This window comes from Notechis scutatus, chromosome 3 (genome assembly GCF_049901735.1).
Source record: "Notechis scutatus isolate UNSWTSFEM ecotype Mainland chromosome 3, rNotScu1.2, whole genome shotgun sequence".
NCBI classification, from domain to species: domain Eukaryota; kingdom Metazoa; phylum Chordata; class Lepidosauria; order Squamata; family Elapidae; genus Notechis; species Notechis scutatus.
In genome coordinates, this window is record NC_142011.1 from 26,812,860 (window position 1) to 26,831,895 (window position 19,036).

Genomic DNA, 19,036 nt, shown 5'->3' on the forward strand with positions numbered 1-19,036 from the left:
CCAAGAATCAGCTTTTGATTTTGGATATAATTAAATGTATACATTAATATACTTCCATATGTTAATCAATCAACCCTTTCTTCTAAAAGTATTCATTTGTAACACTTTATTAATGATGGTGCCTGCAGAAAAGAGATAGCACAACTTTATTCACTGAGATGATTGAAAAGATAGTACAGGAGGCAAACCAATGTTGATTTCATGAGGGCAATTCAGGGAAGCAAGAATATGACTAATTAGTGGCTGACAGCACCATTTTCTAATCACAGAATACTTACTATGGCTCTCTATGAGGCACTCTGCAGATTATGAGTATTTTTTATGCCTTTGCTTAAATTATAGTGATTGAGACCAATCAGCATTATGCATTTAAATAACAACCAGAGAATGCCTGCTTAAAGCTCAATTTAATTTATTGTTATTCGTTAGTTATTGGACTTTCGTTATACAACTGATGCTTTTGTTCCCTTCTTCATTTCAATCTCTTCCACATTTGGGGCCATTTCAATTTTAAAGTATAGGTTTAATTAAAAAAAAATGTTCATCCCTTTTCTGTAATAATAAGAATAGAAGTGAACTTTAACTGTATCACTTCACTTCACAGCATTTGGATGTCTAATTTGTTTCTTGGGTTCATGAATTTTTAAAATATATATACTGAAAGGCATATGAGACAAACTTGAGCATTTGGGCATTATGCAAACCAAAGATGGGGGAATGAGCAGCAGTTATTCAGCACCATGTTTGGAAGATGCTATGTTGGTTAAGTCCCTACTGGTAACAGCCAGATACTCAAAAGAATATAATAAAATAGAATGCACAATGAAAACAATCAGCAAAAGCAATTTGAAAAAAAGCTAAACATTCCAGTTTAGAACACCAAGAGTTTACTCGTGAGCTTATTTTGTGTACAGTACTCAGCCACAGGAATCAATGGGAACTTGGAACAAGATTTTCTTCTCCTTTCCAGAGGCATAAAAGTATATGAACATATTCTGAATATTATTTAATCAACACATTTTACTTTGATTAAAATTTCCACAGTAAATCAAGGAGGCAATTATGAAGTGTCAAACTTTTCATACACGACACTTTGAAGATGACATTTGGGAATATTTAAAATAAGGATTTATCTTTTGTTTTGCTCAGGTTTGTCTATTGTGTTTGACACCTTACATTCATGCACACTCATTAATGAATGTATCTTTACTTAACTCATTAAAGTTTAGATCATAATTGTTGAACATGCTAGAGCACTAAGTATGGTAATCTAATGACAACCTCTAATAAGCAGCCCACCTGACAGCTTTCTCCAGTAATAAAATGCCTTATTATTAAAGCTGTATTCTTACTAAGCCATCACCATTAATGCATGGCCACTAGTACTCACTTATGTAGCCAGAGTGCTTAAGCAGCTCCATAAATCCCTCTCTGATGTTTTAAGAGAGATTATTACTCCAATTACCACATTGATTTTGATATGTATGGCAGAGCTTGGCATGTGCAAACAAGTGACTTCTAGCTGATGCATGCTGAGTGAGCAACAAGTCTTAAATGCTAATTTTTCAATAAGCAATTGAAAAGAAGAGAATATCAAATATGGTAAACAGCTCTTGAAAAAAAATAGCACACATACAAATTGTTTCCAACTGCCATCCCTGTCACTTTGGGAATGACCTTAAAAAAAGAAGCTCAATAGGAATGAAAAGATTAGATTGCAAGGAAAAAAATTCACAATGTGCAAATTGCTTTGTTAAGATCTTGTTAAGATCTGTCAAAATATCGATGAACTGCTAGTAAGCTACAGAATAAATTTCTATTTCCTACTTCAAAATAAATATGTTTCATGTTTCAGTGTTACTGAATACAAGTTTTTTGGGCCCAAAATCAGTTGGGCAACTTGCCCCTGGTTTTAAAACCACCCTTTTTTTCAGTTGCTGAAACATCTTCCAACTGCACTGCTGAAATTTCATCACAAAATTTATGGTAGTTTCCTGCCACTGCATGTCTCACAATGTGTTTAATGCATTAAAATAATCCTTCCAGGGTTGTCTTGAAAATTTAGAAAAAACGTGACCCACTTCATTTTGCACATTGCTATATCCACTGAGCCCCTCAGGAAAAAAGTTAGCCTTAACAATGAGCAGGAGATAAACATCCAAGTTTTTATTCTGTATATGTGTGTGTGTATGTTTTATACACATACACACACACACACACACAAAACCTGTCTTTATTTTAGAGCAGGGGAGGGGACCCAATGACCTGCTAAATTGGCTACAGGTGAGCCCTTCTCCGACTTATTCATCTGCAGGAGTTCCCCCCCCCTCCCCAAAAAAAAACCACCATGAAAAACTAATTAAACGAATGAAGATTTATGTGTCCTAGGATAACGTTGCAGGATCCAAACTGGGTCGGTCACTGGGACCAGAGGTCTTGTCTTCCAAGATTTCGGACTCATTCTGGAGCCAACCCATCTTCAGAGAATTCTTTCTAGCTTCCACTGACTAGAGAAAAGTTCCCTGAAGATTGGCTCCAGCATGAAAGCTCGGAAGACAAAACCTCTGGTCCCGGTGACTGACCCAGATTGGATTCTGCGACAAATTATATGTTGACAAAAATAAGTATTTTTCAACTAACAAAACCAAAGAACCACAAGAACCAAAATAGTTTTAATGAACAAGTTCATTCCCAGAATAAAAAGGGGCTTAGATTATATACCTACCTCAACTTTGTTTGCTATAAACCGACTATCTCCATTAATGCTGATTGTAAAATCATAATAGCCACTAGCAGGCTTGACACGCATGAAATTCAGCTCAAAGACGTCTCTGTTAATAAAAGCATAGCTGTAAAATTGCAGAAAATTGATGGCCATATACATAACAATTATTAAAATGCCAGAAGCAGGATGTACTTGCTTATAATAGTGCTTCATAAAACCTCAAACAACAAGGGAACAGCATGAAAAGTCACAAGATACTATTTGGAAACAAAAACTATGAATTCCAAATGTCAAAAAGACTGAGTTATCCATGAGCATCCCGGATCCATATCGATTTTCAATCTCTGCATTCTTGGGAAGAATGGGGATCTTCTAAACTGAAAATGAAGTACAAAGGTTTTGAAAAACAATATTCTGCTTACCCAGACAGAGAAAAAGTAGACTGCTGAAGGACTGTGGCTTTAGTTGCAACAGACTTTACGTGATCCAAGGTTACAGTTGCTTGAGTTAATGGCTGTGACATCACATTTGTCACTTTAAGCTAAAGAATGTAAAAGATTTATAAAATTATTTTTCCTCCTCATATATGAAGACTATCAGCTAAATAACAAATTTCAGGAAAAGGCAAAGCTATAGAGAAATCCTGACAATCTTCTGTTTATTTTGCTTCAGATATCATTTCTGGGCATCTTCCAAAAACTGGGCAACTAATTAACGCCTTGCTATAGCTTTCATTCTTGTTATTTAAATTTATACTGCTTCATATGGTATAACCTAAGTAGAGACTATCTTTAAAAATACTTCTTTTCCATTATCCATCAAATAAGAGGATATATTGTACCTCAAGACTGTAACACAATTTAGGCAGGTGAGACAAATAATTCAATTTTCCATGTATTTTTATTTCTCTGAAACAGCTCAGCTTCATTCTGTCACCCCATCTTATCTATATTCCAAGCATAAATTTTGTGTACTTCAAAGTTTTATCTGTGATAAAATGGGGGGGAAAAGCTAGCTTCCACATGACATATTTTTTTTATCCTACCTTTATTATTTTTTATAAATAACTCCAGGCAGCAAATATTATCTAACATTCCTCCCTCCTCCTATTTTTCCCACAACAACCCTGTGAAGCGAGTTGGGCTGAAACAGTGTGACTGATCCAAAGTCACCCAGCTGTCTTTCATGTCTAAGGTAGGACTAGAATTCAGTCTTCTGGTTTAAAGCCTGGTGCCTTAACCACTAGACCAAACTGGCTCTTTATGTATCCCATCTCAAGAAATTGCCAGTTACCAAGAAACTTAGACCTTGGTATAATGTTTGATAGTACTAAAACAGTGCAGCTCCACTTTGGAGTTTTTTTCTGTCAATGTACTGTAGACCATGAGGGAACATTTAGATGACCAACAGCTTTCTGATCTACCTCCTTGCTCCTTCATGCAGTTACCAGCCTCTACTTCACATTGCTGAAATGCCAGGAATGACTTAGTAATGGCCAAAGGCCCAGACAGCTGTGATGCTCCTAGCCTTTATCTCCAACAGCTAGATAATAACCTACAAAATGGATGATGAGGCTGACAGCTGCTTTCTTAAGCTGCATATTTTGCTCCATGGTCCACTGTGGTATAACAATGCATTATTAACACTGTAGATCACTTCTGGTGCAGCTGATTGCAACAACCCTGGTTTATTCAAATGAAGATAGCACGCCTTAAATTTACTGGTTTGGTATTTTTATCAAAATTGCTTTAGGGAAACTTGGGTTGAGAGGAGCTTTTAAAATTTACAATAGTGTTTTTATTGAGAAATAAATATTAATTTTACAAGATTTATAAACTGCACCAATCTAAATCAATATTAAAGAATGGACAAACAATCTAGAATAATCCAAAATATAAAAACTGAAAACCATTACAAAAATAGATGGGACACCTAAAACCACCCTAGGGATTTAAGGAATTGATTAGAAAGCAGACCTTCTCAGTAATATGTCTATGGAGTTCATTCATCCAGGTCATGGTTGTCCCAAAGGTGCTCTTTTAAGAGATAACTGGACTTTTTGGGTTTTTTTTTTCCTTTGAAGACGTTTTGCTTGTCATCCAAGAAGCTTCAGAGCTGAAGAAGCTTCCTGGATGAGAAGTAAAATATCTTCAAAGAAAAAAACCCAGAAAGTTCGGTTGTCTCTTGAAAAAGCACTTTTGGAACTTCTCAGTAATTGCCACCCCATTGTGGACACGTTGACCCAGGTGGTTTGACTAGCCTCTACCCTCCTCTCATTTAGGAAAGCACTTAAAATTAATATGCAGGAGTTGTTTTAGAGCAGCAAGCCTAAATTATCAACTGTATTTCTTCAAAGGTAGGATGTATTGGTCATTCTGTCTGGGCCACTGGGAATTCAAGTTTAAAAGGAGTGGGGGAGCTATTGCTGTCCATTCTTATCCTATTTAAAGAGAAATTCTAAAGGGTCATTGACATCTATTAATTAACTATCCATTAACGGACTTCTGAGTTTATACTTTGAATCATTAATCGTACTATGCTATATTTTTACTGATCACCAGGCAGTGATCTATAAGCAGGGTACAGCACACATCAATTTTATTTGCTTCTGGGTAGCTTTCCTAAATTCAGTTCAAGCTGTACTATAAGATTCTGCTCAGTTTAACTCCAGAGGGGGGAAATAATATTTGCATGGGAAGAGATATACTATATTTTTAAGTCTCTCATTGGTTTTTTTAAAAAAATTGAATTCCCCAGACATGACTTGGCATTTTATAATATGCATTCTATAAAATACTCTGAAATTAATTTTTGGTTCCCAGTTCATGATCAGAGGATAGATTGGTTCCAGAAAATGTCAGTCATTTCTGTTTTAATAACCAGTTATAGAATTATCTTCCCAATGCAAACATTTTCACTTTCTACTTTAGGCATTAAGACACTCTTGGTGTAGCCACTGACCGTGAGTATTGGCTGATGGTGAGAAACTGCAGCAGATCCCTCAGTCACAGCAATGACTGGCAAATGGTAACGATTCTGGGAAAGGGAGGCTGCAGCACAAGCCACACTGAATGCTTCAGAAAGGATCTCAAAGTTTTTCTTGCTGAAAACTGCGTTCATCAGCTGAATGAGCTGATCCTGAAAATAAAAAATAATAAATAAGCAAAAGTTGATTTCAGCATTTTATTGTTTTAAGATACAAAAAGGAACTATGGAAAAAAAGGAAAAATTAAAAAGCTATATTATATACAGCAAATCATTTAATCAAATTTCTAAACATACCATTAAATCTTGATCCATGAAATATTTATTACTGCTCATTCTTTCCATTACCTTGATAGAGAGTTAGTTCATAAACAGAAAACAAGCATATACTGGTGATCCAGTATCAGTCTAGGAATGAAAAATAATTTTGGGAGGGCGTTGTCCCTTATGTTCAAAAAATCTATAATTCTTCATACAGTAGTAAGTTTACGGCACATACAGTAATTCATTTCTGTGTTCATATTTTTAAACCCCATTTAAACCAAAATTAGAAACCAAGGGGACAAGTCCATGCCATATGAGTAACAGCTTTGTTGTTCATAAAACAAGGCTGACAGCCAATCTCTCTAAAGTTTTCTCTAGTTTGTTTATAAAGTATGAAAAATATTTTGTTCAATTAGTATTATATTAAAACCAAAAGAAACATACGTAATATTTTTAAGATCCTTAGTTGTTGATAATATGGAATATTCCAATTCTTTATTCCAGATATTCAATGGCTACCTTAGCAATACTCTTTTAACTGTATATTTAAAAATATTGTAGACTTAGAATGACACAAAACTGGAGAGCCAGGTTGGTGTAATGGTTAAGATGCCAGGCTAGAAGCCAGGAGACTGTGAGTTCTTGTCCCACTTCAGCCATGAAACCAATTGGGTGACCCTGGGCCAGTCACTATGGCAAATCACTTCCAAATATCTTGCTAAGGAAAATGCAGGGACAAGCCCAGGCAGTGTCCAAAAGTGGAGACTTTGAAAGCACATACACAAAATAGAATAATCCGAAACATTAAGACTGGGGTGTTCTAAAGAAAAAACTAGTGATAGAGCTGAAAACAGAGGAAAATTAAAACTCCATCTTAATAATACAATTTAAAAAATCTAGGAAATTGTTCTTCTGTTAAAAATGAATGTCTTAATATTTTATTAATCTACTAAAATAATGTAAGGTAGTTATTGTTGGAGTATTTCTCAGTAAATCAATCTAAAAGTAATATCCATTTTTATAATTCAGTAGATTTTAATCATCTATTTTTTCTATTTTTATCTGAGATTAAAACTTTGATATATGATATCTACAAATGAATTTTCCTTGGAATAGCTATTCCTTAAAAGAATTTAAGCAATAGCTGAAATTAGAATTATTACTAATATCTGTTGAAATAGTGGAGCATATAGGAAATATATGAGACTTAACTTTAGCACAAGGGTCTCCAATTTTTCTGGTTTTACAGACTGGCAGGAGGTGAAGAGGGGATGGTTCCATGTGAGTGGTGGATGAGTGCAAGCATGCAACTCTATTTGCACAAGCAGCGGGCACACACACCCTCCGGATAAATGGAGCTGCATGTGTGTGCTTGCCCATCCACTGCACATGCAAGTGAAGCAGCGCGCATACTTGCCCGCCGCTTCTGCAGCCCGGTTCTGAACGCATTGCGACTTGGTAGTAGGCTGCAGCCTGGGGATTGGGGACCCCTGCTTTAGCAGGCATATAATGTTATCAGATGTTTGGTTACCTTAGAATTCATTGTCAAAGATAAAACTGTTACGTACAGGCCAATATTTTTACATATGTGGTTAACCAGAAAATTTGACAATAGATTGAAGTCAACAGCAACTTTAAAATGGATTTATAGTAGTATTATAATAGTACTGGGGTAATTACTTCAATACATATTTTAAAACCCCAATAGGATAAACATACTGATTAATAGTTTATCCTGTTTTTATAGATTAATGGACCTATTACTTCTTGGAGGAGTTCTGCTCAAAGGGACAGAGGTTATCATGTAAATCTAAATGGGCAGGAAAGTTTCTGTACTCAGAAAAGGAAAGTGCTATCATTTAGAGCAGGGGTCCCCAACCACCGGTCCGTGGACCGGTCCCGATCCGTGGAACAAGTCCTACCGGGCCGCTGGTTTACTGGGCGCCGCCATCTTTTTTTGATGAAAAAGTGCTTCCGGTGAGCTTTTCCGGGTAGAAAGCTCACCGGAAGCACTTTTTCATCAAAAAGATGGCAGCAGCGCTTCGGTGAGCTTTTCCGGGTAGAAAGCCATTTCTACCGGAAAAGCTCACGAGCGTGGCCGCCTCATCTTTTGATGAAAAAATGCTTCCGGTGAGGTCACCGGAAGCATTTTTTCATCAAATGGCGGCGCCCAGCTGATGCCGGTACCGGGCCACGGCGCCCAGCTGATGCCGGTACCGGGCCGCGTCATAAAAAAGGTTGGGGATCACTGATTTAGAGGACTAATGACCTAGCATGTCTCAAAGCAGCTGAAGGAGACATTTGCATAGAGCATGACCATGATTCCTGAGACATTTAAAAAAAAAGACTGTAAGGAAAAGAAAAGGTTTGTGAACCTTTTAGAAAGAGGCTGTTACTAATTTTGAATCCTTTTTGTCCATTTTCTTCAAACAAAGAGAATTTAGTTATTGTTATTCTTGTTATTAAGGAAAGTTAGAGAGATTATTTTTACCTCAATTTTAGGTAGTTAATCAAAGCATCACATCTCATTAAAAGCATTGCGGGTAGTTTCAAAATTTGTCAAACTTAAATCTTTATGTGGAATCATATAAAAGCATGCCAATATAAATAGGCATAGCCTTATTAAATTACAAAAACCTCAAGCAGTTTTAATTTTTCCAATGAAATAGAATTTATTAACACAATTTATTTAAAAAATCTCAAACAGTTCCTGACAACACAATGCATAACTCACACCAAATAATTACTTTTAATTGGACCAATTTGGGGCTTTGGTATTTTAAAAAGATACTTTATGACAAACAGCCTACAACACATCACTGTAGATTTACCTGGGTAATGTTTAAAGCATGTGATTTAGAAAGTGTTGGCTTTGCAGCAATTCTTAAAAAGAGGACATAGACTTGAGACCTTTCTAGTCCACTACACATTCCCAATACGAATTGGAAATAATAGGCACTAATTATATTTTCACTTCAGCGAAACACAACTTTGTGACTAGCCCTTAACTGTCAAGACAAAAGATATTTTTTTGGAAGATGACATTAAAAAGTAAGTAACTTGAATCTTTCTCCACATTATGAGGTCATCTGGTATAGTCCATTAATTAATGCTTTTACCTGAAATTTATTAAATTTCTTTCAATTTGTTAAATTCACTGTTTCCATCCTGTCATTGTGAGTAACCTAATCACACCTGACATCTGAGCAGAATAACTCAGTATTCTTACAGATTACAAGCACTTTCTAGTTTTCCTGTAATTGTTGACTTTCCCATAAAATTTAAACTTGTATATCAGTTTTACAAACTGTGTAACTTTTCAGTGTACGCCTAGATAATAAACATTTGTTACCTTTGCATGTGAACAGTTTTTCTCTGATTACTTTATGTTTTAAAGATGCAGGAGGATCCTAAACAGTGACTGAAGATTGATGAAGATTCTCAGTCATCTAGATAGAGTTGTCTAGAACTTAAAACATGGCAATTGGATTTTTTTCTGTTTGGTTTGAAACATTTCACTGCTTCCAACAAAAAAGAAAAAAAAATCAGTTGCTATAACTCCCAGCAACTGTAGCAGTTTTTCCATATATGTTGTTGCAACTATTTAACTTCAGAATTAAGGTAAGTATATAGAAATAAACTATTTGCACTAAGTGCAACCCAGAGCAAAGCTTAATAAGAGTTATTTTTCTTCTTTTTCACTCAAGAAGCAAGAACAAGAGGATGGATTTAAGATGCAGGTAATACCATACACCATGAGGCCAATGCCTAGGGCTATTATTTATTTACATTGCCATCTTAACATCTTATAGTGGTGAGTCTATTTGTTACCTACAGAATTCAGGGGAGGGGGCTTTCACTATTTTCTGGACACAGTACTCATTTATTATTATTTTTAAACCCTGTTTTTTTGGTTGAGAATGTATATTCAATATGGGAATTATGCACATTTGTCTTACAATTTCTCTTCAATTTATAATCATAACTGAGCCCAGAATAATGGTCATAAGTCATGGCAATCATAAAGTGATGTGACTATATCTGATTTTATGACTTTTTTGCAGCGGCATTTAAGCAAATGCCACAGCTGTTCAGTGAACCTATTTCCTCCAATAAGCATTTTTTGCTGGAATGGAAAGCAAATGTTCAAAATTAAGGCCACAGGAGCATGGGATGTGGCAAATGGTCATAAATGTGAGCCAGCCGCCAAGCATTCAAAATATTATCACATGACCACACAGGGTATGTGTTAGGAATATAAGTCACCTAACAGGTATTTGGGTTAGAAATATATAAACTAGGATAGACATTTTAAAACTGTATCTTTAAGAAAATGCAAAACTGTAGTTGGGTGTGGTTTCTCAAACGGCCATAAGATGGAGCCAGAAACCTGGGTTGTTTTAGTCTTAGTCTCAGAAGAGAGTGTGTCTGAGTGAGTATCTCTGTTTCCTTCTGTTGGAAAATATTGCCGTTCCTCCATTTTTCCTAATTGACTGATATTTCTGGATTTGATGTAAGTCTGATACTGAACTGTTTTTTGATACTGGACTTTGATATTTGGATTATCCCTGGATTGAAAACTGACTGATTTACTTGTGAATGACTTTGGACTGTGTTTGGACTTTGCTTAAACCTTTCTGGAAGTAAAAACCTACATTTACTGTACAGTGTATCTGTGTACTGTGTGTGTATTATTCAAACACTTCTCTCAAATACATCTTCCTGTATGCGCCCATTCTCCTAATGGGGAATTACCTCAACAGTATGTGCCTCTTGTGTCTGCTGTAATTTTGAAATTGGATTGTAAGTAGCTCTGGGGAAATATGTTGTAACTTTGAGCTAAGCAACTGGACCTTAAGTTAAGAAAGGACTACCAGTATTTCAATTCCATAATGCTAGTGATGGTATTGGGGAAAAAAAAGTGCAGATGAGCTCTGCATTGTTAAAACACCATTCTGCTTTGATACTGGCATTAAAACCTGACATTTCATTGTCACATAACCGAAACCCATATAGTTAAATATAAATTATTACTAATTTATGAACCCATTCACATCTTGCAACAAACAGTTCAAATTCAGCTTTGAATTTATTGTTCTTTATTCTAAACCATTACAATAGTGGGTTCCAAAAATTACCTACTTCTTTGATTGCCGGCTCAGTGCCAACATGATCGGAGAGTCTGTAAGTGGCAGCTACAAATAATGCAGTTGCTTCAAGCCCTTCTTCAAATTGTAGATATACTCCTCCTAAATCATCCAAACGTGCAACAAGATCCTACAGAAAGATTAACAGCAAATAATTTTACACTTATCTCATCCATCTAACAAAGTACAGCATGTCCTCCTGTACCCAGGAGTTTTGCTGCCTTTTTTCTTTTCTCCTTATTAATCTTGGGATATTTTTTTCAAATCTAGGAGACATCAAATGGAGAAAAGAGTATTCTGATTCTAATGAACACAACTCTAATGAACAAAATTCAGCGCAGAAAAGATCCAGAATATTAAATGGGAACACAGAGAGAAAATTTGCACAGTAGGAGCTGGGATTAGGACAACAAGACAGCCTCAAGCATCCTAACTCTATAATGGATGGAATTTGTGAGAATGGGAGGGCAAAAGTAATTAAAATGTGGATAATGAAAAGACAGAGAAAAGGAAAGTTTGATCTCTTTTTGCCTCCCTTTGACACTAGCTACTACTGGTAAGTATCCCCACCTCCTTGAAATATAGCATGGATTCATGAAAAAATGAGTATTTGAGACTTGAGTGCCAGTTACTCTTTTACTGCTTTTAGAATATTCTTGGTATTTAAAATATAGTTACAGGTAGTCCTTCACTTACGACCACAATTGAGCCAATAATTCGAGTGCTAAGTGAGAATTTGTTGAGTTTTGCCCCATTTTACAACCTTTCTTGTCACAGTTGTCAAGTAAAACATTGCAGCTGTTAGGTTAGTAACACAGTTGTTAAGTGAATCTGGCTTCCCCATTGACTTTGTTCATCAGATGATTGAAAAATGGGACATTGCAACCGTCATAAATATGAGTCAGTTGCCAAGCATCTGAATTTTGATTACATGACCAGGAAAATACTGCAATAGTTATGTGAAAAATGGTCGTAAGTACTTTTTTTTAAAGTACTGCTATAACTTTGAATGGTCATTAAATGAATTATTGTAAGTCAAGGACTACCTGTATATTGTTTTAAAAATTGGTTTAACAAATTTTATGTGGTTAGTTAGATGAGAATTAGGTCACATTATAACAAATAAATAAAAAACAAACCTCTATTTCTTCCACAATGGTTCTTAAATCTGCCTGCTGAGATAAATAGGATGCAGTCTGCAAAGCCTGAATTGTTCTGAAACAACAGGAATCATGAAACCACCATTCTGTTGTTTTTGAAACAACAGAAACCATAATATATGATCCTATCAACTACAAGCAAATTGATCTCAGAAGTATGCAATAGGTATATTTATTAAAAATAGCACTAGTATCCATATGTAAAAAGGGTTGCATAAAATATGTTATTAAAAAGTTTTATGATTTGATTAAAGTCAATTTTCTTAGACTAGAAACTGCAGCGGTATCAAAATTTTAATATTCAAGTATGATTCTATGAGTAGTTAAGTCAGAAGCTTCAATATACAGTAATCCAATTATATTCCCAGTTCTGCTCCATGCTTATCGCTTGCAAACCATGTGGCATAAATTACATAAGTGCCAGTAAACTAGACCTTGTTAAATAACTCAGTTCGTATTAAGAGAAAAAACTATAATGCAGAAGTAAAAAACAACACAGCAGCCTAGCCTTGGCATTCCATATGTTTCTCTGAATGATCCTCAAGATAAACACTTACGCCAAGATGTTTTCTTCTTTGCTAAGACGAGAAGTGAGTGCAGTCAGAGCTTCTTGGGAAGCAAGAGGAAGCCCAAAACCATTCAGGGCTCCAACAGCATGATAAATCTGGGTAATTGAAGAATCTTCACTGATAGCTTCAAGCAGCAATTCTCTGGTTTCATTTGAAATAGCAATCTAGGAATAATACACTAAATGTAGTATACACAAATCATTGCCATAAATATTTAGCATTATAGCAAATTGCTTCCTGATGGAAGTCAAGTCTTTAAACGCCTTCAAATTCAGAAACAAAAAGCTGACATGCCATATCAGACTATTAGGCACAGTACTGTCCATTCTGATGTACAACTCCTGAATTTCAGGCAGAGGTCTTTCCCATTAACTTAATGTGATCTCTTTAACTGGAGGACAAGGGATTGAACCCAGGAACTTCTCTTTATACTACTGTTTACATCATACATAAACTTTAGGCTCTTCAAAACCTAATGATACTGTCCTCTATAAATGAACAGTACTATTTTGGGTGTACAGAGAGAATTGAGACAGATGTTCATTCAGCTGATTAAATATCTTGAACAAAAGACATATTCCAACTGTGGTGCACTCCAGGTTATACTTGCAGTCTAAAGTCACTGCAAATTCTGCTTTAAGGCTAGTACTTAAGCTTAATCAATGTTTCAAAGAGCAGAATGAAAGAAAATCTGGAAATCGCATACTAATAACTTGAGACCGCACTGGTTCTGCAAAAACCAGAAACCAGTAAACTGCCCTCCCATAAACTGAATGCATATCATACATTTCTGCTAGCTTAGCTGAAAATCATCCAGGATCACATGTAAGGCACTTTCAGCTACTCAGAAATAAAATCAATTATAAGAATATTAACTACATAAATAGAAACGATATCCAGCATAGAAAAAAATTATGCCTAACTTTATTTTGAAGCCCTGGTAGTTTAATTTGCACTGTCACATTGCTTAAAACATGTTAAATAATCTGCCTTCTGCTATAGTGTTATTTAATATAACCCCAATAACTGCTTATTTTAGTCTACAAACAGATGTCTTGGAAACAGCTGTTGTCAAATTAATCATAAAACAGATGAAACATTTGTACAAGAGAATATATTTTTCTCTGTAAAAACTGAACTTACCTCGCATCCAGCTAGTGCCTGACTTCCTTGTGCAGCATAGAAGAGGGAGTCAATACTATCAGAGTCCAATTTAGATTTTATAAAATTGCAAGCAGCCTATTAAGAAAAAAAGTTGGACTTAAATAATTAAGGCAATTAGCACATACTAAATGTGATGTTTCCAGTTATTTACCAAAATCTTACCAAATGTAGGCTTTGAAAAAAAAACTAATACCAGGATAGACCTGGTATAAGACCTGAGATCTGGTATAAGATAGCTCATAATTCATTTATTTCCCTCCACTACAATAGCAAAAAATGAACAGGCAAGTTCCTATTCTATTTCCTTTCTTGCTTATATTACAGGCTGCTTTGCCCCCCCATTCTCAAAGACACGAGGCTTTTTATCTATGGAAGCAAACAGAGGCATCTATAGAATATTTTTAGTACAAAACAGATAAATGCTTAGTGAAACATGGAGCACCTGATTTAGGAAGGTAACATAAAATAATACTGGATGTAAGGAATGAAGAAGGAAGGCACCTTCTAGTTCCTACAAGTGGTAGCCTCAAAGCAAATACTAAATCAGAGATGGATATTTATCAAGTACAAAAAAACACTCTTTCAATTTGAGTTCAATTCCTGGTGACTTTATTAATATGTTGTCCACATTGCTCCCTAGGCAGCCACATAGAAATGATTTACCATTACAAACTTTGGAAAGTTTCTCATTTAGTCTGTAATCTGGTCTTCCTTGGAGGTCTCTAATCCAAATACTAAATAATACTGATCTTGTGTAGCTTCCAAGCCAGACATGGTTAAACAGGCTGAGACTTTTTTTAATGGGTTTAATTAAAATAACTGATACAGTGCAAATTGCCCTAGGTAGATAATACAAAAATAGGCAGCAAGTGAAGTGGTAGCACCATCTGTTGGAGGAACTCTTGCTAAATCCAGAAAGAATTATAAATGTTTGAACTCATACAGAAATTATCTGTCTGAAATAATAGAATACATATAGCTGGATTAAAATACTCTGAAGAAGGTATGAGCAGCAGGAATAGGCATTAGTCCCACAGAAAAGAATATATTCTGCATAAAGAATATCAGTTTTAATTTCTATTATTTCCAGAAAAATCATGTGAAACCATGAAGGACCATTATCAATACAGACAATACTGATAAACTGAACACTATTCTGACTCATTATAAGGCAGATCCACTCCATTTTAAAAATAAATAATACATAGCCATTCCTAATTGACCTAAAGTGGGATGATACAAAATAGTATATAACAGGTTATATTGGTTCCAAAACCAAGATACCAGTGCGTGGTATTCAACAAGCCTGTCATTCAATTTCATCTGTTGAGTATTATGGCTGAGCTGGGCTTTGAACCTTGATCTCCCTAATCAAACATACTGTTAATTACAATACAAGTCTTTTATATGTACACACTGATTACTTCTATATTTTCTTGCTTTTGCCTTATAAAAATTAAGAAGTAAAATGCTTGTCATATGAACAAAGTTACATTCTTAAGTTTCTGTACTCCATACTTATAGGAAGTTCTCCAGGCCAGGGGTTGCCAACCTTTTGGACCTCAGGGACCACCAAACTCATAATTTTAAATCCCAGGGACCACTAATCAGTTCTGTGGGCGTGGCCTAATTTGTGGGTGTGGCTTGGTGGTCATGTGACTGGCTTGGCTTGTATGTAAATATTATAAATATTTATATAAATATTGAATTTTTTATAAAAAAGAGCAACTTTTACCCAAAATCAGGCAAAGCAGGCAGGCAGATTGAGATACTCACAGAATCACAGATTCATTCAGACGTGTGTCTATCTGCCATCGGCTAGCTCAGTCTGTCACATGAAATTTGCTTGCCATGAGTCTGTACTGAATAATAGAACCTTCAGTCCTAAGGGAGGTTAAAGACTAGCTAGAAAGCAAGAAATCCAACCATTTCCTGCTTCCTAGCTAATCTAAATCTCCCGGCACAGCAGAACTGATGGTCGGAAAAATAGCAATTTAGCAGGCAAATTTGCCAGGTAAGGAGTGAGTGGGTGGGGAGGGTTCCCGCGGGCCATGTGGGCAGCGCAGCCTTGTGTTTCTGTGCCGCCTGGATTAATTGCTTTGGGGGGGTGCTCTGAGGGCAACATTTCTCTGTGGCCCACCAAAATTTTCTCGCAGCCTACCAGTGGGCCGCGGCCCACCAGTTGGCAACCGCTGCTCCAGGCTGTGATGTAAGGTGACTGAGAATGAGACTGATGAATTCAAATATGGACAATTCAACTAAAAGAAGTTAAAGAATAATAGTGAAACAAATATTTTATGAATAATAAATTACATTATGTTAAAATGTGATAGTTCTTTATTTCTTTATCTATATATCTTCTTTTTCTATTATATAATATACATAATTTCTTCTCAATTTCCTAAAATGTTAACAGAAAGGGTTCAGGTATACATTAGCCAATGATTTAAATAATTCAAAATAAGCAATTGCCTTATACAAAAGAATACACTTTTATTTAGGTTTCATTGCTTCTCTTACTTTTGATGTCTCTCCCATGATCCTCCCCCAGAAGTAGAGACATTAATTAAAGCTTATTGATGCTACTCCATGTATGCTTGTTAAGGATACTTGCAATAAAACTCAGTAACTTATTGGGATTTATATAAAAATAACAAACAGAATAAGGCTAAAGCATAAATAATTCCAAGTAAGAATTCTTAGGTCTTAAGGGAAAAAAACTGTGTAAGAACTCTCCTGAATGTATTATGAGAAGTGATTGTTTCTCAGTTTGTCTTTTTGTTGTACAGTACTGTCAGAGAGCAATTTTCAGCTTCAGGGGAAAGAGGAGATAGTTTTTGTGGGAGGGGCAGGCATATGTGTGTGCACATGTGTGCAAACACCTATTGCTCGCATGAATAGGGCTGCAAGTGGGGCTTTGAGTGCCCATGCTCGCAGCAACGCTCGTGTGAGTGGGGCTATGTGTGCCCATGGCCCTGAGGTTGGGGACAACCTGAAGTACATATTTGTATACCTGAAATATTACTTTCCTACAGCAAATGGCAAAATGTATGCTTACAGTAATTTTTGTGCAGATAATCCATTCATCATGAATTCATCAATACTCTGAATGTCTCAAAGATATATCCTCACCTTTTCATCAGCCACTTTCCCACCTAATTGATTCAATCCTACGATGGTATAATAACTTCCTTCCAAATCAGAAAATGGACGATCCAAAGAGTTTTGTAACCTCTGAACATCATGTAGTGTGAGATAATGACTAGGAGTCAAGGCTGCTATCTTGTCCACAGATATTAAGACCAAAATGAAAAATGAAAGATACCCTGAAAAAAAAGAAGAAAAGTTAAATGCCTGTGAATATCATTGTGGAACGCATATATTAATTTTTGAATAATTTTATTTATCTAGTTGGATCATTACACTATTCAGATACCTTTAGCCCAAGGAGAAGAAGTATTATAGAGTCAAAAACATATAATTAGATAAATCAATTTGATGTTCATGCACAACATACTGTTAACATGTTTTATTAAAATAGGCTACCTTTCCAACATAACAAGGAATATATTTGCAAATATTAAAGTTGATTCGTTTTAAAAAATATCTGTATTCTAGTTATCTTGGAATGAAAAAAGCCATTTTTATTAGCCCAAATCAAAATGTGAATAATTGGCTGAAAGGGGACAGATGGAGAATTGTTTTAGCTCTCTTGCAATCAATTTCCTGCCACCTATAGTGCAAAGAAGCTTGTAAAACACAAGAGGTGGAAATAGCCATTCAAAAGCGACACTGACATTCAAAAAAGTTTGTCACAGGATTTGAAGATAGGCAATACTAGTCTGCCTCAAATACAAGTAGCTTCCCATTAATTTAGAATGACCATCGGAATCAGTCGCCTTCCAATTTCTCATTCACACCATTACAAAACAGAAATGAATCCCTATAACCTTTCAAGCTACTTAAACCCAATTTTCTTGTCCTTTTTTTAACTGTACAGAGATTCAAGAGAAAGTGGCAGAAGCCAGGTAGTATCGAACCAGGCTTACTTATCAAAAGGCTGAAATTATTAATCTTTTAATGCAATTTTATATTCAAGAATGTGTTTTCTGAACCAGATTAAATTTACATCCGCATGGAGATTCAAGAACATAATTGCCTAAGCACAATTACCTGACAGAAAGCATCAATGAACATAATACAAAAATGTACAGAATGAAGGCATACGCAAATACAGCCTTCACAATATCAAACCCTAAGCAGTGAATGCTACAGTAGCGGACAGGCTATTTAGAATAAGTTTAAGGAACGCATACAATTGTCACTTGCTTTAAATAACAACTAAGGCAGTTCGCTCCAAACAAGGCTCAGTGTTTGCTTGACAGACAGGTGAAGCTTTTTCTATCAGCCTTGAGATCATAGGTAAGATTCATTCTGGTCGTGCCAAGGACCTTTCCCAGATTCCCTGAAGGGGGTCTCACACCCCAGACTTCAGAAAGGGCTCCTCTACCCGCCCACCCTAAGCAGGACTGCAAAAGCAGCAATCCCTTTCCACGCCGTCACCACCTCACCCCACTCCTTACCCGGGGCCGCCATTTTCCCCCCTCGCCTGCACACCAAGGGAAGACCCCACTTCCGCCCGGAGCTGTGGAATATACCATTTAGCACGACGTAACACTTGCTCTTAAACAGCAGGATTAATATTGGGACAAGGCAGATCAATTTGCTCCTTTCAACCTGTGGGTGTGGAACGCAATTTAAAGAATGGAAACGTCGGCTCTGGTGCTCATTTCCCCTTGGTCAGCACGAATGGTACGATCCAACACGGTGGCTTTGGTACTGGGCGGAGCTTCAGAGAGGATGTGGCATCCGCTGAATGGCTGGCAATCGAATCCTTTATATCGAAGGAGGTACATTCAAACAAGTCTGCTGTGAAACGGGTTTTTTAGGGGGGAGGGGGCGCGGGGGGCGGCGACTCCAATTCTAAATCTGTACCAAGGAAGTTTTCGGCGAGGTTGGGAA

At 36.2% G+C, this 19,036-nt stretch overlaps 1 protein-coding gene across 2 annotated transcripts in view; it reads right to left on the reverse strand.

The window, feature by feature from the left end:
- The window catches only part of RPN2 (ribophorin II), a 38,067-nt gene extending 19,424 nt beyond the window's left edge, over positions 1-18,643 (reverse strand). For both annotated transcript variants that reach the window (XM_026665051.2, XM_087959358.1), the window contains exons 1-9: positions 18,598-18,643; positions 17,147-17,340; positions 13,994-14,089; positions 12,839-13,014; positions 12,261-12,336; positions 11,117-11,251; positions 5,687-5,863; positions 3,148-3,266; positions 2,726-2,831 (exon numbers count right to left, since the gene is read on the reverse strand). In XM_026665051.2, coding sequence (XP_026520836.1) covers positions 2,726-2,831; positions 3,148-3,266; positions 5,687-5,863; positions 11,117-11,251; positions 12,261-12,336; positions 12,839-13,014; positions 13,994-14,089; positions 17,147-17,340; positions 18,598-18,610 — 1,092 coding nt within the window. In that variant the 5' untranslated portion in view covers positions 18,611-18,643. The remainder of the gene's footprint in view (positions 1-2,725; positions 2,832-3,147; positions 3,267-5,686; positions 5,864-11,116; positions 11,252-12,260; positions 12,337-12,838; positions 13,015-13,993; positions 14,090-17,146; positions 17,341-18,597) is intronic.
- Between the last annotated feature and the right edge of the window lie 393 nt (positions 18,644-19,036).